General features: G+C 46.6%; 3 protein-coding genes across 4 annotated transcripts; 1 reads left to right on the top strand and 2 right to left on the bottom strand.

Moving 5' to 3' along the window:
- Positions 1–1194: 1194 nt before the first annotated feature.
- Positions 1195–9381, top strand: atad1b (ATPase family AAA domain containing 1b). 2 transcript variants are annotated; one of them, XM_044014245.1, is made up of 10 exons: positions 1195–1343; positions 1911–2112; positions 2192–2290; positions 2374–2494; positions 3175–3375; positions 3551–3657; positions 3735–3824; positions 7779–7829; positions 7903–8033; positions 8110–9381. In XM_044014245.1, the coding sequence occupies exons 2-10, from the start codon at positions 1939–1941 to the stop codon at positions 8222–8224; spliced, it is 1089 nt and encodes a 362-aa protein (XP_043870180.1). In that variant the 5' UTR covers positions 1195–1343; positions 1911–1938; the 3' UTR covers positions 8225–9381. The 2 variants fall into 2 exon arrangements, with proteins under 2 accessions (XP_043870180.1, XP_043870179.1); XM_044014244.1 differs by lacking the exon at positions 1195–1343 and adding an exon at positions 1356–1791.
- Positions 9382–9627: 246 nt separating this feature from the next.
- On the bottom strand, positions 9628–13945 carry minpp1b (multiple inositol-polyphosphate phosphatase 1b). The gene is made up of 7 exons (XM_044014243.1): positions 13481–13945; positions 12921–13127; positions 12198–12392; positions 11046–11143; positions 10827–10957; positions 10142–10275; positions 9628–10069 (listed from the first exon to the last, which is right to left on the bottom strand). The coding sequence occupies exons 1-7, from the start codon at positions 13878–13880 to the stop codon at positions 9816–9818; spliced, it is 1419 nt and encodes a 472-aa protein (XP_043870178.1). The 5' UTR covers positions 13881–13945; the 3' UTR covers positions 9628–9815.
- A 5347-nt stretch (positions 13946–19292) lies between these two features.
- Positions 19293–20783, bottom strand: lect2.1 (leukocyte cell derived chemotaxin 2, tandem duplicate 1). The gene is made up of 4 exons (XM_044014223.1): positions 20620–20783; positions 19891–20002; positions 19654–19805; positions 19293–19571 (listed from the first exon to the last, which is right to left on the bottom strand). The coding sequence occupies exons 1-4, from the start codon at positions 20642–20644 to the stop codon at positions 19405–19407; spliced, it is 456 nt and encodes a 151-aa protein (XP_043870158.1). The 5' UTR covers positions 20645–20783; the 3' UTR covers positions 19293–19404.
- Positions 20784–20856: the final 73 nt, after the last annotated feature.

Genomic DNA, 20856 nt, shown 5'->3' on the forward strand with positions numbered 1-20856 from the left:
CATTTTATTTGAATTGTGACTCATGGAGGTGACGTTTCCGTTTTTCTCTTCGTTTTCTCTAACCTCCGTGATTCCCCCCCCCCCACTCCCCCTCCTCCCTCTAAATTCTGTTAATCAACTTTGTCACTACTTCACAAAAAGTAGATGACATTTGCCCTTCTTTCTCCACTTCATGTTCTCCCCACTCTACAAAACACACATTCATCTATCTCCTACTCTATCTCATCATTAAGTTCTTTCCCTAATAACCTCTGACCCCTTACCTCCTGCCCCCTTGACCCTATCCCTTCTCACCTTCTTCAGTCAGTTGCTTCTGATCTTCTTCCGTTCCTCAGCCGTCTCATTAACACATCTCTATCATCTGCTGAAGTAAATAACTACAGACCTGTCTCTCTTCTTCCCTGTCTTTCCAAAACTCTGGAGTGTGCCATCAACTCTCTTCCTACCTTCACCGGAACAACCTTCTGGATCCTCATCAGTCTGGTTTTAAGGCAGGTCCTCGACCGAGCCAGGGCCGCCTCTCTCTCTTCTCTCCACAGTTAACCACCAGATCCTGACTTCCTTCCTTCGGGCTCTGCACTTGCCCTCCTCTCATCCTATCTTCAAAACTTACTTATACATCGCACTTATGACAAGCACTTTATAGTTTGGCTTACTTGAAGCTCTTACTTACTTTTAGCTCTTGTTTGTACACAAATGTTTAAATGCACTTATTGTAAGTCACTTTGGATAAAAGCGTCAGCTAAATGACATGTATTGTAACATGTAATGTAACATGTAATAAAAGTGTTGGATAATATCATTTTATAGATTTTTTTTATGTTGAGTCAGCAATCTCAACTCTCCTCACAGCTTACGTCAGTGGCGAGTTTTTCATTTTGTAAAAAAAACAACTTTACTTCCTCTTGTTGCCTTACTCCTATGTTTAACTTGACGAGGCTAGCTGTTAACATGCTAGCTGCGCTTCCTGAAGCAGACGCATCTTGTCAGCACACTGGGTTGCCAGGTTCTGCTCTCCTCGTCCCGGTAATTCAAAACCTCCATCGAAGAAACACCGAAATAAGAGCAGCCGGGAAAAATTCACAACCTGGCAACCAGCGAAGTCGCGGACGTTACATAACCAACCGCGCACGCGCAGATAGGAGTTCCGCTTGTGAGGGTTGATTTTATTTTGGTGAGAATTGTTTAGATGTTCTCTTTTGTGTGCGCGCGCGTGCGCGTGTATCAGTCCTTTGGTCTTCCCGCAGGGGGCAGCACTGAGCCTCACTCGTTAGAAAAAGAAGCACCGCAGAAGAAGAACAGACCCGGAAGTGCTGCTGTCAGACGTCACCGGACCGGAGCCGGTGAGTGAGTCGCGTTTTCCCGGTTAAACGAACGTTTTCCTCTCGTTTTCTCCGCGCGGTTTTAACGCAGACGTCGCGGCTCCGCGCTGTGTCAGCACCGGGCACAGCTGCGTCTTTCCGGTCACAGTCCACGCTGCTGCCGCCGCCGCACAACCAGAAGGTCAAGCTAATGCTACATTAGCCGCATGGCGGGGGAACGCTTTTGGTTTCACATGAAACTTTGGTTTTAAGGTGACGATGTTTTTTTCAGATTAGGAAGTAAGGAGTGAGGGAAGACGTTAGGATATAAGGGAAAAGAGGGACGGAACGGAAGTGAGGATGCAAGGTAAGAAGAGACAGGTGAAGAAGGATGGAAGAAAAGTTGTTAAATGAATGAAGGAAGGATGGACAGGATGAAGGTAATCTAGTGAAGGAATAAAGTGATGGAGCAAGGAAGAGAAGGATTTAGGTAAGGAAACAAGATGGAAGGACATTAGAAATGTGGTAGAATTAAGGTACCAAGGGAGGAGAAGACACATTATGTCGTCAATGTGTTGTTAAATATGTTGTTGTTGTTGTCTTCTGCAGCCTGTTGTTGTTTGTTTATTTACCTACCATGGTGTTGGGGGAGGTCCCTGCTGAGAACATGGCCCGCCCCCTGGGCAGGAACGAGGTCATCGGCCTCCTCTTCCGTCTCACCATCTTCGGTGCCGTCACCTACTTCACCATCAAGTGGATGGTGGACGCCATCGACCCGACCAGGAAGCAGAAGGTGGAGGCTCAGAAACAGGTGGGCGGAGTCTGTCATGTCAGGTGAAGATCATGTGATGTGCAGCAGCTCTGGAGCTCAGACTCCGTTCTTGTTTCAGGCCGAGAAGTTGATGCGACAAATCGGCGTGAAGAACGTCAAACTGTCCGAGTACGAGATGAGCATCGCCGCTCACCTGGTCGACCCGCTCACCATGCAGGTAACCATGACGACCATCGCAACACCACCAAAACAAAGCACTGCAAACAGGTAATGACCAGTCACTGATGCCTTTGACCTCAGATCACCTGGAGAGACATCGCAGGTCTGGACGAGGTCATCACCGAGTTAAAGGAGACGGTGATTTTACCTGTGCAGAAGAGACACCTGTTCCAGGGCTCCAGACTCCTGCAGCCGCCCAAAGGTCAGGGGGCGGGGCTACCTGCACACAGACGTGGGTGGGCGGGGTTAGAGAAGGTAAGAAGGAGGCATGAAAGAGAGGAAGGAAGGTTCAAAGTTTGGGTTAGGAAAGGTGACGGGGAAACGAGTGATGGATGTAAGGAAAAGAGGCAAGGTAGGAAGAAAGGGTGGAAGGAAAGAAGGAAAATTAAATATGATGAAGGAAAGGAAGCCAGGAGGCAAGAAGGCTGGATCTGTGAAGGAAGGTTGGCTAGGAATTTAGGTTAAGAAGCAAAGCAGAGGTAGTAAAGAAGGTAACGAAAAGGGAACCAGTGTAGGAAGAAAGATACATAAGGATTAAGGAAAGGAAGAAAGGATGGACAAGGTGAAGGAAGGTAAAGTAAGTGGGGGAAGTAAGGAAAATGGGATGGAAGGAAAGGAGGAGGTGAAGAAGGAGGAAAGAAAAGGGACACAGGAGAAGGAGAAAAATGAAAGGATGCAGGGAGGATGGACAAGGTGAAAGGTCAGGACAAAGGAACCAGTGAAGGACTAAAGGGATGACAGAAGGAAAGGTTTTGATGTAGGTGAGGAAACAAGGAAAAGGTAAGAAAGAGTAGGAAGGGAATTAGGAGAGAATATAGGAGATGAAGGAAAAGGGGAAAGTGATAAGGAAGTATGGAACTCATCCCGTTGTCATGGTAACAGGTGTTCTGCTGTATGGACCCCCTGGCTGCGGTAAAACACTGATCGCCAAGGCGACGGCCAAAGAGGCGGGGTTTCGTTTCATCAACCTGCAGCCGAGCACTTTGACGGACAAGTGGTACGGAGAGTCCCAGAAACTGGCCGCTGCTGTCTTCTCATTGGCTGTTAAACTGCAGCCGTCAATCATCTTCATCGACGAGATCGGTACACACACACACACACACTGAGCTGTCAGTCAAGGTGTGCGGGCGGGGCTAACGTTTGAATAACATGTCAAAGTTAAAATAAGCACTTTAGGCTGTATGTAAATGAGGAGGTGTGGTCTGAATGATGTCAGGGGGTGTGTCAGTATTTCTCTGACGTGTGTGTTTGTGTGTAGACTCATTCCTCAGAAGTCGCTCCAGCTCTGATCATGAAGCCACCGCCATGATGAAAGCTCAGTTCATGAGTCTGTGGGACGGACTGGACACTGATCATCACTGTCAGGTGACTACCCTGACGATGATGATGATGATGCTGCAGATGAAGGTGATAAGATGATGATTATAATGATGATGTCTCAGGTGATCATCATGGGAGCCACTAACCGGCCTCAGGATCTGGATTCTGCGATCCTGAGGAGGATGCCCACGAGATTCCACATCAACCAACCGGTATGACATAAGGCCGCTCACTCTCCCACACTAAAGCTCATAGAGAAAGTCACTGATTTTAGATGCAGGGACACAGGAGCTGCTGGTCCTCTGCTGCCTCGTGTGGTCACTTTGTGTCACTGAGTTAACTCTGAATGAAATATTTCAAATGCTGAATTAATTAAAATCAGACATTAGAACTTAGTGATGGAGGCAGCAGTGTGAGAGTGTGTGTGCACGTGTGTGTGGGAGAATGAGTGGTTTACAAACTTTAGTTTAACAGTGAGATAGAGACGCGATCATGTGACGTAGACAAAGACGCGACCATGTGACGTAGACAAAGACGTGATCATGTGACAAGACGTGAGAGTGTGTGTGTGCATATGACGAGATGTGGGGACGAAGACAAAGACGCTTATCATGTACAAACTTGCTTAACAGTGATCATGTGACGAGACCAAGCCATCATGACGAGATCATGAAGAGACCATGTGACGACAAAGATCATCATGTGACGAGACCAAGACTATCATGTTACGTGAGATAAAGACGTTATCATGTGATCGAGACAAAGACGCCACCATGTGACGAGGACAAAGACGCCATCGCGTGACGAGTACCAAGACGATCATGTGACGATAAAGACGCCATCATGTGGACGTGAGACAAAGACGATCATGACGTGGACGATAAAGACGCATCATGTGACGTAGACCAAGACGATCATGACGAGATAAAGACGCCATCATGTGACGAGAAGACGTACGTAATTACGAGACAAAGAGACAAAGACGCGGATCATGTGACGAGATAAAGACGCCATCATGTGATGAGACAAAGACGCCACTACGTTCAGGACAAAGACGATCATGTGGACGGACAAAGACCAAGACGCATCATGTGACATGTGACGAGACCAAGACCAAGACGCATCATGTTACGTGAGATAAAGACGCCGACTATGTGACGTAGACAAAGACGCCACCATGTGACGAGACAAAGACGGATCATGTGAAGTTGATAAAGACATCGTGCTCATGTGACGTGAGATAAAGACGCCACTATGTGACGAGGACAAAAGACGGATCATGTGACGACGTGAGACCAAGACGCATCATGTTACGATAAAGACGATGATGAGAATAAAGACGCATGTGACGAGATAAAGATAAAGACGCCATCATGTGACGAGACCAAGACTATCATGTGACGACCAAGACGATCATGACGTGAGACGTAAGTGATCATGTGACGTGAGACCAAGACGGCATCATGACGTGAGATAATGTGACGATCGCCTGGATGTTGATCGAGATAAAGACACATCATGTGACGAGGACAAAGAGGACAAAGACGCCATGTGACGAGATAAAGACGCACCATGTGACGTAGACAAAGACGGATCATGTGACATAGACCAAGACGCATCATGTTACTTAGGATAAAGACGCCGATCATGTGACAAAGACGACAAAGACAAAGATAAAGACGCCGAATCATGTGACGGAGAAAAGATGTGACGTGAGACCAAGTATCATGTGACGTGAGACGTGAGATAAAGACGCATCATGTTACGACCAAGACGATCATGTTACGATAGCGACATCATGTGACGACAAAGACGCCACTATGTGACGAGACAAAGACGATGTGACGAGACAAAGACGATCATGTGATCGACCAAGACATGTGACGTAGACAAAGATGTGACGTGAGACAAGACGATGTGACGACCAAGACGATCATGTGACGAGATAAAGACGCCGATCATGACGAGAGACAAAAGACGCAAAGACGTAATTACGTGCCGACGACGACAAAGACGCGGATCATGTGACGTGAGATAAAGACGCCATCATGTGATGACCAAGACCGCGTGACGTGAGATAAAGACCTTATCATGTGACGAGAGACAAAGATCACTACGACAAAGACGCCATGTGACGAGACAAAGACGGATCATGTGACAAAGACGCGACGCCATCATGTGACGAGACCAAGATTCCATCATGACGAGACCAAGACGACTAAGACGATCATGTGACGAGACCAAGACGATCATGTTAATGTGAGATAAAGACGGATCATGTGACGAGACAAAGACACATCGCCATGTGACGAGACAAAGACGGATCATGTGAAGTTGATAAAGACACGCTCATGTGACGAGATAAAGACGCCAATTAGGTGACGTAGAGACAAAGACGCGATCATGGACGAGACCAAGACGCATCATGTTACGTGTAGATAAAGACGCCGATCATGTGACGAGACAAAGATGATCATGTGATGATAAAGACGATCATGTGATCATGTGGATCATGAGACCAAGAATCATGTGACGAGACCAAGACATCATGTGACGAGGACCAAGACGATCATGTTACGTAGATAAAGATACATCATGTGACAAAGACGCCACATGTGGAGATCGTACAGACCAAGACGCATCATGTTACGTGAGACATCATGTGACGTTAGACAAAGACGCCACCATGTGACGACAAAGACGGATCATGTGGACGATAAAGACCATCACGTGACGAGATCAAGACGACCAAGACGATCAGACGTCACGTAGACCTAGACCAAGACGCATCATGTTACGTAGATAAAGACGCCATCATGTGACGAGACAAAGACGCACTACTTTGAGATTAAAAGTGGACAAAGACGAGACATGTGACGTAGGATCGTGCGATGTGACGAGACCAAGACTACATGTACGAGATAAAGACGCCGGATCATGTGACGTGACGACAAAGATGATCATGTGACGAAAGATAAAGACGCGTGATGTGCACTTCATGTGATGTAGACCAAGACGCAAAACATCACGCCGTGAGAGGACAATGAGATGATCACGTGACGAGATAAAGACGCCATCATGTGACGATTAAAGACGTGATCATGTGACGAGACAAAGACGCGGATCATGTGACGGCGCAAGACCTTATCATGTTACGTGAGATAAAGACGCATCATGTGACGCAGACAATAAAGACGATCGTGTGACGAGACCAAGACGATATGTGACGAGGACAAAGACGGTGATTATGTGATATAGACAAGACAAAGACGACTGGATCATGTGACGAGACCAAGACGAAGACGGATCATGTGACGAGACCAAGATCATAAGTGTGGACGAGACAAAGACGATCATTGCGTGACGAGATTAAGACCATCATACGACGATTAAGACGCATCATGTGACGAACAAAGATGCTCATGTGACGAGACAAAGACGATCATGTGATGTAGACAAAGACGACATCACGCGGACGTGAGACATAGACGGATCACGCGGACGAGACACAAAGACGGATCATGTGACGAGACCGAGACCTTATCATGTAACGAGATTAAGACTCCATCATGTAACGTAGATTAATTAAGACGATCAAGTGATCATGTGATGTAGACAAAGACGACAGTGTGACGAGACGCGGACTTATGAGATGATTATAATCTGTGACGAGACAAAGACGTGTAATGCAGACAAAGACGCATCACGGACCTAAGTATAAAGTGACGGTGACAAAGACGCGCTTATGTGGATGTAGAAAAATCATGAGACAAAGACGACGCGGACGAAACGGTGACGAACAAAGACGCCGCTCATGTGATGTAGACAAAGACGCATGATGTGGTGCGGATATAGACAAAGACGCGACCGCGGTGATTTATACAAAGACGCTCATGTGATGTGTGACAAAGACGCCGCATCGCGTGACATAGACAAAAGACGCGGCAGGACGACACAAAGACGCTCATGTGATGTAGACAAGAGTAGCGACCGTGAACAAAAGCGCTCATGTGATGTAGACAAAGACGCGACCGTGTGACGTACACAAAGACGTTCATGTGATGTAGACAAAGACGCGACCGTGTGACGTAGACAAAGACGATCACGTGCCGTAGACATCGCAGACTTTATTAACGTCAGTGATGTCACGGCGTGCTGTGTTGCAGAGCGTCCAGCAGAGGGAGCAGATCCTGCGGCTGATCCTGGAGCACGAGAGCGTGAGTTTCTTCTTCATGGGTCATATTTAGCGCTCATAGATCACTGATCAGAGTCTGAACTCCTCCCCTCTAGGTGGACTCCTCGGTCAGCCTCAACACTGTTGCCAAGGAAACGGACGGTTTCTCGGGAAGCGACCTGAGAGAGATGTGTCGCGACGCAGCGCTTCTCTGTGTGCGAGACTTTGTCCACACTCAGGACGACAGGTACATGAGCGGCGCCGCCGTCCACCTGAGGGTAGCACTGAGCGTGACGTTGATGTTTTATGTCTCTGTCTCTCAGTGATGATGTCATCCGTCCCATCCATCAGTCTGACCTCCAGAGAGCCATCAGCAAGATGAAGAAATCCAAATCAGCGGGCGGACACAGCGTCCTGCTGCACGCCGCTCTGGACTGATCACACGTCACATGACCCCGGGTCGCTCCACCGTGTATTTAAATCTCTTCTTCATTTGCCGTTTGTTTAAAACGACAATTTAAATGAAAACAAACATCAGATCAGTTTTTAAAAAAAAAAAAACAATAAAAAAAACGTCTCCTCCTCCTCCAGTGTAAACTTCACTTCCTGTCCGGTCTCTTCACTTCCTGTCTGACACTGAGCTCATTGGCTGCTTCTGGGAGCTAGAAATAAAGTTACGTTGCGTTCACTCAGGAAGTGATTTTTTTTTTTTTTTCATCTAAACAGCTCGCAGTTTAACCCCTGGGGCTAATGCTAAGCTATCTACCCTAATGCGGCTAATGTTAAGCTAAGTACCCTCCTGGATCTAGTTCAAAGCCAACTACTCTTTCTGGGGCTACTGCTAAGCTAGTTGTTCAATGCCAACTCCTCTTCTGTGACTGATGCTATGCTAACTACACTTCTGGTGCTAATGGTGCACTAACTGATTTTCTGGGGCTAATGCTAAGCTAACTGTTCTCAGTAAAGTGACTGTAACACAGGTGCATTAGATCTGACCTCAGATCATATTCAGTTAGAGTACATCAAATTTAATATGATTGGATTACACTGAATCCGATTGGATTAGATTATATTCAATTTCATTTGATGTGATTTAACGTAATCAGATTAAATTACTCAATGATCCTGTCTGCGATTATTTTAATCTGTTTGTGCTGTGACCTTCACTTTGTTACCATGGCGATGCAGCTGAACCTGATCAATGACCATTTTTCCTTCTACAGCAGCAGCACCTGGTGGACGACATAGGAACTGCAGCGACTGAGTTTTCACTTCTGATCATTTATTATTTAAACTAAATTCATGAAATTAAAACTAAATTTGAGCCAAAAATTAAATCAAAAAGTTTATTTCAACATTTATTTATTGGCTAATATTTTGACTTTCTAAATTCAGTTAAATTTCCAAAGGTGAAATAGTTTTATAGTTTTTATTGTTCAGAAATCTGTTACAGTTTAATCATGAATTCTGTTTGACTTGTTTACACTGTTTATTTTTATTTCTTTGTTTATGATGATGTCATCAGCTGCCAATGTTTGTGTATTTATTTCCTGTTGTGACGATGAAATAAACCCCAGTTTAAACTGTGAAATTAATTATTGCATCAATAATAATAGTTTTATTTCATGAAAATCATGAGGAAAATTAACTGTTTTAAAGTGAGAGAAATTTTAATTTAATTTAAAGGTTAAAGTTCTGGTGTTTCTCGTTTTCTTTCAGGTTAAAACATCACATTTTTACATAGAAATACAAATGAAGCCTCTTTTGTTTAAGTTTAATTACAAAAAACATTAAATAATAAATACAAATATTTTTAAAGTTTCAGAAAAATAAAAACCGTCTTAAATTGAAACCAGAGCTAACCAGAGCTTTTATTGTGAAAGTCCCCACACATAAATAAACAAACTTAAAGCTTCACTGAGTTCAGGTTACAGTCAATCAAGTGTCACCGTTGTCATGGTAATGTCTTTTTTTTTTTTTAAGCTAAACTGTGATTGGACTGTTGGTGTTGGGGGGGCGGAGTCACCTGTCAGAGCTCAATGTTGGGGGCACGGCCCACCATGGTCCCCTCGCACTCCTTGTGGAAGTCGCAGCCGTCCAGCAGGTGGCGGTACACGGCGCGGACGTCGCGGTACAGCGGTGCGTCCTCCGTGTCCAGCCCCGGGAATCGAACTGGCGTCTCGTTGACGAGCAGCTGCAGACGAGGACCACGCTCGCAGTCGTACACCACGAAGACAACGTTAGCGGCATATGGGACGATCCGACTCGCCCGGAAACTCCGCCCTGTAAAATACACCACAACTCAGGCTCCGCCCACAGCAGAATCGTCAGTCAGGAGGAGGCGGAGCTTCGTACCGTGCTGCAGGTGGTAGTTGTCTGCTGTGGGCGGAGTCTGATCCTTGTGAAGTCCCAGCAGAGACAGGAGAGGGAGGAGCGTCTCAGCGTGACCCACGAGGACCGAGGCGGGTTCTGGAGACGCCTCAGTGGACCTGAGGGACACAATAGAGACATACCAGAGACACAAGAACACAACAGAGACACAAGGACACAACAGAGACACACCGGAGACATGAGGACACACCAGAGACACAAGGACACACCGGAGTCACACCGGACACACCAGAGACATGAGGACACAAGGACACACCAGAGACACAAGGACACACCGGAGACACGAGGACACAACAGAGACACGAGGACACAACAGAGATATACAAACGCTGAATATTCATCACATTCACAATTCATGTCCTGGGTAAAATCTTCTTCCAAAAAAATCTATGATCCAGAGTTTAATCCAGAGATTAAACATTTATTTTCCCAGGTTTAATCCCAGGATTAAACATTCATGTCCCCAGGTTTAATCCCAGGATTAAACATTCATGTTCCCAGGTTTAATCCCGGGATTAAACCTTCCATGTTCCCAGGTTTAATCTCGGGATTAAACATTCATGTTCCCAGGTTTAATCTCGGGATTAAACATTCACGTTCCCAATTTTAATCCTTAAATAAGCCTGGATAATAATATGTGGACACTGACCTGCGGGGACGTCCGGCCTTGTCCAGGTTCCTGAAGATGTGATGGAAGAGAGGACAGCTGGACAGACCGTTGATCACATGACCATGAGAGCGTTTCCAGTAATGCTTCAGGTCAGATTTATACTCCAACACCTGAGACACACACGCACACACAGAGAGGACACTTCAAGATGCTGTCAGTCACACTGAGTGATGATGATGTCATGATGATGTCACACACCTTGGCGTCGTGATCGTCAAACAGGAAACACCAGGGAGAGTGAAGAGATTTGATTGACAGCTCATATGAACACAGGAAGAAAGCTGCTTCAACCAAATCTACAGGAGACACAGAGGGACACACTTCATCTGTGTGTGTGTGTGTGTGTGTGTGTGTGTGTGTGTGTGAGACACAGAGGGACACACTTCATCTGTGTGTGTGTGTGTGTGAGACACAGAGGGACACACTTCATCTGTGTGTGTGTGTGTGTGTGTGTGTGTGTGTGTGTGTGTGTGTGTGAGACACAGACGGACACACTTCATCTGTGTGTGTGTGTGTGTGTGAGAGAGACACAGAGGGACACACTTCATCTGTGTGTGTGTGTGTGTGTGTGTGTGTGTGTGTGTGTGAGAGACACAGAGGGACACACTTCATCTGTGTGTGTGTGTGTGTGTGTGTGTGTGACACACTTCATCTGTGTGTGTGTGTGTGTATGAGACAGGGACACACTTCATCTGTGTGTGTGTGTGAGACACACTTCATCTGTGTGTGTGTGTGTGTGTGTGTGTGTGAGACACAGAGGGACACACTTCATCTGTGTGTGTGTGTGTGTGTGTGTGTGTATGTGAGACAGAGGGACACACTTCATCTGTGTGTGTGTGTGAGACACACTTCATCTGTGTGTGTGTGAGACACAGAGGGACACACTTCATCTGTGTGTATGTGTGTGTGTGAGAGACACAGAGGGACACACTTCATCTGTGTGTGTGTGTGTGTGTGTGTGTGTGTGTGTGAGACACAGAGGACACACTTCATCTGTGTGTGTGTGTGTGTGTGTGTGTGTGAGACACAGACGGACACACTTGTGTGTGTGTGTGTGTGTGAGACACAGAGGGACACACTTCATCTGTGTGTGTGTGTGAGACACACTTCATCTGTGTGTGTGTGTGAGACACACTTCATCTGTGTGTGTGTGAGACACAGAGGGACACACTTCATCTGTGTGTATGTGTGTGTGTGAGACACAGAGGGACACACTTCATGTGTGTGTGTGTGAGACACACAGAGGGACACACTTCATCTGTGTGTGTGTGTGTGTGTGTGAGACAGAGGGACACACTTCATCTGTGTGTGTGTGTGACAGAGGGACACGCTTCGTGTGTGTGTGTGTACCTGGTGTCAGGTGTTCATGATGAAGGCTCAGTCTCTCCATCATCCTCCTCCTCACTCCCTCCATCTCCTCCCCGTGTTTGAACTTCTCCACTTCTTGTAGAGCCGTGAGGTTGTTCTCCACGCCCTCCACGTAACCACGGCAACGATCGAAGAAACGCATCAGCTCATCATCCACCTGATGACTGTACTCCACCTCTGAGAGAGGGAGACAGACAGACACAGAGACAGACAGACAGACAGAGACAGAGAGACACAGAGAGATAGACAGACAGAGAGAGAGGGACACAGAGAGAGAGGGACAGAAAGAGACAGTCACTCTCTGTTGCTGCTGAGTCACTCCCTGTTACTGCTGAGTCACTCTCTGTTACTGCTGAGTCACTCCCTGTTACTGCTGAGTCACTCTGTTACTGCTGAGTCACTCCCTGTTACTGCTGAGTCACTCCTGTTACTGCTGAGTCACTCTGCTGAGTCACTCTGTCAAGCTGAGTCACTGAGTCACCTGTTACCGCTGAGTCACTGTTCCTTCACCCCTGTTACTGCTGAGTCACTCTCTGTTGCTGCTGAGTCACTCCCTGTTACTGCTGAGTCACTCTCTGTTACTGCTGAGTCACTCCCTGTTACTGCTGAGTCACTCTGTTACTGCTGAGTCACTCTCTGTTGTTGCTGAGTCACTCTCTGTTGTTGCTACATTGCGACATACAGATGTTTTCATGTGCGACTCACCGCTGTCTCCTCCTCTTGCTCCGCCTCCTCGCAGCAGCAGCCCCTCCTGAAACGCCTCCACGCTGCTCACACATCGATGTTTGGAGCTGGTCAGAAACGTGATCCTCCTCCTCCTCACGTTCTCCTCTGACAGCAGAGACGGAAATAAGACAGAGAGACGCTTGGCCAGCTGACGGAGGTCGTCCCTGCCCTTCATCACCAGCTGACCTGAGGAAGAGGAGGGTGAAGATTAACACCTGCAGCTGCTTTACAGTCGCCGTTAATCTGGATTAAAATGTCATATAAACATGCTTCTGTGTTGAGGTGTGATTCTAATACTGCCTCGTGTGGTCACTTTGTGTCACTGCAGTACATCTGTCATAATATAGTGATTAACATCATCTAAATCATTATATTATAACGTGTGAAATGACTTAAGTTTAATATTCTCATTTATAAAATAATGTTATCACAATATTATGATTCGCAGCACAACATTATCATGTGTAAAACTATATTATCGTGACATCTCTTTATAACATGATGACAATGTCCTGTCCTCCGTGTCCCCGGTGTCTCACCGTCCATGTCCTCGGTGTACCACATGACCCAGCGGCTCTGGAGCTCCTGCAGCCAGGAGCCCGCGGAGCCCCGGGACGCTCCGGTCCGGACCAGTTCGCTCAGTCTCTGGATCCTGCGGATGTTCTTGGCGGTCGGGTAGCGGCTGCCGTGGCGGATGACGGCGGTAAGGTGGACCGGGGAGCAGCGCTCCGTAGCCGGAGGTCTGAGGACGGAAGTGTTGACGGAGTACACATCCTGCAGCAGGTGCGGATACGCGTCCTCGTACCGAGTCTTCGTCCCGAAGTAAGTGGCGATGTGCGGGATGTCCGGTACCGACAGAGAGGAGCAGAAGAGGCGGGTCCAGAGCAGACTCGCAGCCGTCAGAAGGACTCTGTCTGCGGGCAGCAGAACGGGGAACATGTCGCTAACCTCCCGCTCCTTTATTTACTTTGTTGATCTTCCGGGTTTGCGTGACCTCTGACCTCTTTGGTTGCCCCGCCTTCCGAAGAAAGCCTAACCAATGAGAATACATGATTGGTTTCTTTTCCGGTCAGGTTTTTCAAAATAAAAACCTAAACCTCAATACATGTGTCGTTCTTTCAAAATAAAAGAGGATTTATTTATCATAATCATAAAATATATATATATATATATATATATATATATATATATATATATATATATATTATATAATGATATATATAATATATATTTTCCTCAGTAATAGTTTTAATTGGCACTAGTGTATATATTTTGGAAACTGTCTGTCTATAGTGTACATTATACGTTCTATTTTTTTTATAGTTGTAGTTTAGGGTTCTAAGGGTTAAATCTAGGGTTAAAAATCACTTTGGCGAGCGGTAATAAAAACTTACTAGCCAGTTTAGCCGGTGATGCATGAGGCAATCATCCACTGTTCTCGCTTTCTGGGCAGTACTGACCACATAACTCCAGTGTTAGCTTCTCTACACTGGCTCCACCCACAGTTTAGAATTCAATTTAAAATCCTCCTCCTCACGTACAAAGCACTTAATGGTCAGGCCCCTTCATACCTGAAAGACCTAGTCTTACCCTATCACCCTAACAGACCACTTAGGTCACAAAATACAGGTTTACTTGTGGTTCCCAGAGTCTGTAAGAGCAGAATGGGAGGCAGAGCCTTCAGTTACCAGGCTCCTCCACTCCTGTGGAACCAGCTTCCAATGATAGTTCGGGAGGCGGAGCCTCTCTGTGTATTTAAAGTTAGACTTAAAACTTATCTTTTTGATAAAGCTTATAGTTAGAGCTGGTTCAGGGAAACCTGGACCATCTCTTAGTTATGCTGCTATAGAACTAAACTGCTGGGGGATTTTCCTGTGGTACACGCACATTCACTCTCTCACACTCAGGATATGATTATGACTTTTTATATGTCATTAACCTTGTCTTTTTCTCTCCCTAGTTTGTGTCTTTCCTTCCTTCCCTCTTTCTCTCTCTCTGTATTCTTATCATGCAGGTTGCAGGATCCAGATCCAGTTTTCGAGGCTATCCATATCATACATATCATCACCATTATTATTATTTTGTAATTAAAAGTCGATATCATTAACTGTATAAAACTTGTAACTTGATACAGTTGTTGTGTATCTGCTCCTGGTCTCCCTCTCTCTCTTCTGTCTCTACCTCATCTCCCTCTTGTCCTTTCTCTCCCCCCATTTTCTGTCCCCCATTTTTCCTTTCACCCCAACCGGTCGAGGCAGATGACCTCACATCTCTGAGTCTGGTTCTGTCAGAGATTTCTTCTTCTGTTAAGAGGGAGTTTTTTCTCTCCACTGATGCCTAGTGTTTGCTCATTGTGTGAACGGTTGTGTTTCTCTGCTCTCTTTGATGTTGTCCAGTGCCTTGAGATAATGTATGTTATGATTTGGCGCTATACAAATAAAATTGAATTGAATTGAATTGATGACGTATAAAACGCTCATTGGCTGCACGCAGGCAGTGCAACCAACCAGCGCAAGAAACCATGGAAACAGAAAACACAAAGAAGAAGAAGAAGAAAAAGAATGAATGAATGGAGCTGAAACTATCAAAAGAAGGAAGGGAGCTAGCTAAAGTCAATTAAAAAGTAGCCTAAACTTAAACTAAATGCGGCGGTGGTTGGTTGGATGGATGTTTGGGGGTGAGAAGAGGAAGGAGGCAGGGGACGAGAAGAGGAAGGAGGCAGGGGACGAGAAGGGAAGGAATCTTTATCTTTGTAACTTTGTAAATGTGAATTACCCCACTGTGGGACTAATAAAGGACGATGTAATTTTATGTTATTTTGCAACTGTGAACACAAACACATCCGTGTGTTGTTTTTAAAGAGGTAGTTTGTGACTTCATGTTGTCAGTAGTAGTGCGCTGTAGGTGACGGCAGCATTTCCAGTCGCTCCGCAGCACTTTCTCTGTTTCTACACTTTTTCCTCTTTTCTACTTTCTTAAATATTTTTGTACTTCTTTGTGAAGGATTTAACATATATCCCATGGATACACTGAACTTTAAAACACACACAGGAGCCAGCTCTCTCACTTATTCTCGAGAGAAGTTACTGGCTCTCAGGAGGACAACACACGGACTGAGGCACAACATCCCAGCGGAGCTGCGGAGGAGCTACCAGGGCTGTAAGGCTGGGGCCAAGCTAAAGGCTAGGCTAGTGGAGAACCGGAGGCGCTTCCAACCATCGCTTCCCTCCGTGATTATGGGGAGCGTCAATTTGCTGCCGAATAAGATGGATGAGCTGGCCGCTTTGGAGAACCAGCGGATCTTCTGGGAGTGCAGCTTGTTCATCCTGACGGAGACATGGCTAACCAACAGCATACCCGATGCTAACGTGAACTTGCGGGGATTTACTGCGGTGAGAGCCGACAGGAACGCGGAGGCATGCGGCAAATGCAGAGGTGGGGGGCTCATCATTTATGTCAACAACCACTAGTGTAACCCCGGCCATGTCACCGTGAAGGCGGCTTTGAGTCACCCGAATCTGGAGTTGCTTGTTGTTAGCCTGCGGCCATACTATCTGTCGAGGGAGTTCAGTCACGTGATCGCCCTGTGTGTTTACATTCCTCCAGAGGTCAAGGCGCAGGCTAAAGCAGACGCTGCTTGTGAGGAGATTCTAAAAGTCACAGCACGGCTGCAGAGGCAATATCCTGAAGCCTTCATAATTATTTCTGGAGACTTCAATAATGTCACCCTGGACTCTACCCTGGCTGCTTTTCACCAGGTTGTCAACTGCCCCACCAGGAAGAATAGGATGATTGACTTACTGTATACCAACGTTAAGGAAGCATACAGAGTCACCACCCTCCCCCCACTGGGAAAGTCACACCACAACCTGGTGTACATACAGCCCCAGTACACCCCCCTGGTCAAAAGGCAGAGATGGACTCCTGAAGCTGAGGAGGCCCTGAGAGACTGTTACGATACTCACTGTCTCACAGACTATCTCAACCTCATTGCAGACGTGGTCGCCCCCACCAAGACTGTTTGGTGTTATGCTAATAGCAAACCATGGGTAACACAGGAAGTCAAGGCCGTCCTCAACAAGAAGAAGAAGGCCTTCAGGACTAATGACAGAGAGGAGATGAAAGCGGCACAGCTCGAGGTGAAACTCTGCCTGAGGGAGGAAAAGGATTCCTACAGGAGGAAAGTGGAGCAGAAACTGAGGGATAACAACATGAGGGAGGTCTGGGAAGATGTCAAAACCATCACAGGCCACAAAGCCAAATCCAGCACAGATGGGGGAGGAGTGGAGAGGGCAAATAATCTGAACACCTTCTTCAATAGATTCAGCCACTCCACCCCACCTCCCACCCTCACTACCACCCAGGAAGCACAGCAGAACCCACCTCTCCTCCCCTCCTGCGACCACAGCCACCCCCAACCTGCCCTCCCACTCCCACCTCTCTCTGACACCAGCCATCCCCCCCCCTTCCCTCCTCTCAACCCCCTCCCTGCTTCACAGCTGATAAGGTGAGGAGAGAACTGAGGATGCTCCGGCCCCAGAAGGCAGCTGGAAGACATCGTGCATCGTTCCAGTTTTAAAGAAGAACCGGCCCAGCAAGCTGAATGACTTCAGACCAGTGGCACTTAGTTCACATCTGATGAAGACTCTGGGGCGGCTCTTCCTCAACCTCCTCAGGTACAGCACGCTGAGGACACTCTACAGTGTTGGTTGTAGAGGATGCCATTCTCTACCTCCTACACCGAGCCCACTCGCATCTGGACAAGGGAAGTGGCACAGTCAGGATCCTCTTTTTGGACTTTTCAAGTGCCTTCAACACCATCCAGCCCCTTGTACTCAAAGAAAAACCCACCAGAATGCGAGTGGACCCCTGCCTGGTTGTTTGGATTTCGAGCTACCTCACAGACAGACCAAAGTATGTCAGGCTGAAGGACATCACGTCTGACACTGTGGTCAGCAACATCAGAGCTCCTCAGGGGACTGTGCTGTCTCCCATCCTCTTCACTCTGTACACTGCGGACTTCTGCTACACCTCTGAAACGTGTCACATCCAGAAGTTCGCAGATGACACGGCCATCATGGGGTGTATCAGAGACAATGAAGAGGAAGAGGAATATAGGAGCCTGGTGAGGAACTTTGTTGTCTGGTGCCACATTAATAACCTGTAGCTCAACACCTCAAAGACCAAGGTACTGGTCATCGACTTCAGGAGGGACAGACCCAGTTCGAGACCAGTTCTAATAGGAGCAGAGGAGGTGGAGGTCGTGCAGACCTACAAATATCTTGGGCTGTGGCTGGACAACAAGCTGGACTGGACAAGTAACACAAGGCAACTGTACAAGAAGGCCCAGAGCCGATTGTACTTTCTGAGGAGGCTACAATCTTTTAACGTCTGCTAGAAGCTCCTGTGGATGTTCTACCAGTCTGTGGTTGCCAGTGTTCTCTCCTACACTGTGGTGTGCTGAGGCGGGAGCACAACTAAGGCAGACTTCCACAGACTGGAAAAACTCATCAGACAGGCCGGCTTGGTGGTAGGAATGAGGTTGGACCCTCTGGTTGCTCCTCCCAAAGTACAGGACCAACAGGCTGGGGGACTTGTTTTTCCCCCGGGCCATCAAACTGTACAACTCCTCAATGGGGGGGAGGAGGGCAAAGAAAACAAACAGTACAAACTAAACAAACAACTGTCCATAATCACAACTCACTGAAATGTGCAATAACCACAACAATAACAACATAATAACATGTGCAATAAAACCTTATAGACAGTGCAATAAAACCCTGGGCAATACGGGGTAACTGTAGGTGTGTGTGTACCTGTGTGTGTATGTATGTGCATATATATATGTATATATGTGTATGTATGTACCGTATGTATGTATATATATATATATATGTGTGTATGTGTATATATGTATATATATATATATATATATATATATATATATATATATATATATATACATGTATACATATATATATATGTATATAGCATAGTTCATTTTTATCTTATTTTATTTTATTCTACATTGTATGGTGTTTGGTACCTGGGGTGTTTCTCTTTCCGGTCTCCTGTAAAGTGTGACTGTAATTTATAACAGTGCTGTGTGTGGATGTTGGAGCTGTTAATTTCCCTGAGGGAACCTCCCAAAGGGATTAATAAAGTTGTCTGTCTGTCTGTCTGTCTTTCATATGAATTTAGATTTCTGTGCATTTTTGCTGATGTAACACTGATGGAGCTGCTGGTCCACTGCTGCCTCGTGTGGTCACTTTGTGTCACTGAGATCAATCTGAACAAAGGATTTCAAATCATGTTGTGTGTGTGTGATTCTGAGAAACAAACTACTGTAAATTGATTTGAATCTTTTATTGTTTTTTTCTAATCATGAGTGGGTCAGGAGTAGGGTCACAGGTAGGGTCAGAGTAGGGTCAGAGTAGGGTCAGGAGTAGGGTCAGAGGTAGGGTTAGAAGTAGGGCGTGGGGTCACTCTTGTCTGACATCTGGACGTGCACGTGTGAGGTGATTCCTGGGTAAACGCTCTGCATGGGCAGCATGACGCCGATCCTCTGACCCTTCGTCACCGTCCCAGACGTGCGGTCCGGTCTCACGTAGAACAGTTTGAAGCGCAGACCTGAAACAACACCATCAATAATTAATAAACCCAGTCAATAAATGCCACCCGTGTGTTGTGTCATGAGTGATGTTAGCCCTACCCCCTCCACTCAGGTTGATGCCGCTATTGATGGCAGCCTTAGCGGGGTCAGTGTAGACGGTGAGTTGGCCTTCAAGTGTCACGTCAAACGGAGCGTAGACGACTGAGCCGTCCTCACACGCGATGTCCAAACCTTTGTGCTCCCGGGGTCCCCTGGACCAACACACACACACACACACACAACATCAGTCCACACTGGCAACATTTCCCATAATGCATCTGGGCAGCTGTGTGTTACCGTTTGGCTCCGAAGTGACCATATCCCCAGCTGTCACTTATCCTCCTTTCGTTGTTTGGGTTTCCACTGCAGAGCTGACCGAACCGAACGGCCTCACATACACACAGCAAGGCTGCGCACACACACACACAGAGTTAGCGCTAGCATGATAACCATGATAGCTGTGAGTTTCTTACCGAGCACTCCCACAAACACACACACATACAGAGTTAGCGTTAGCATGATAGCTGTGAGTTTCTCACCGAGCACTCCCACAAACACACACAGAGTTAGCATTAGCATGATAGCTGTGAGTTTCCCACCGAGCACTCATACACACAGAGTTAGCATTAGCATGATAGCTGTGAGCCCACCGAGCACTCATACACAGAAAGCAGCATGATAGCTGTGAGTTACTCCGAGCACTCACACACACACAGAGTTAGCGAGCATGATAACTGTGAGTTACTCACCGAGCACTTATTCACACACACAAAGTTAGCAGCATGATAGCTGTGAGTTTCCCACCGAGCACTCACACACACAGAGTTAGCGTTAGCATGACAGCTGTGAGATTCTCACCGATAACTCACACACACACACACAGAGTTAGCGTTAGCATGATAACTGTGAGTTACTCACCAAGCACTCACTCACACACAGAGTTAGCGTTAGCATGATAACTGTGAGTTTCTCACCAAGCATACACACACAGAGTTAGCGTTAGCATGAGAGCTGTGAGTTACTCACCAAGCGCTGCGACGATGCGTCTCATGTTGATCAGTTTCTGTTCTCACTGACGCTTCAGTCCTCGATCAGCTTTTATATAAAAAAGTTTCCACATTGTGGAAAATCCCAAACGTCAGTGGGATTATTTAAGATTTCACAACACCAGGTGAAGGGGGCGGAGACAGATGAATGTCCTCTGGACTCAAACAACAGCTGTTTAGTTCACCTTTGAACTTAGTGACTGTAAAGTTCAGCTTC

Source organism: Solea senegalensis, linkage group LG18, assembly GCF_019176455.1.
Source record: "Solea senegalensis isolate Sse05_10M linkage group LG18, IFAPA_SoseM_1, whole genome shotgun sequence".
Lineage (NCBI taxonomy): Eukaryota > Metazoa > Chordata > Actinopteri > Pleuronectiformes > Soleidae > Solea > Solea senegalensis.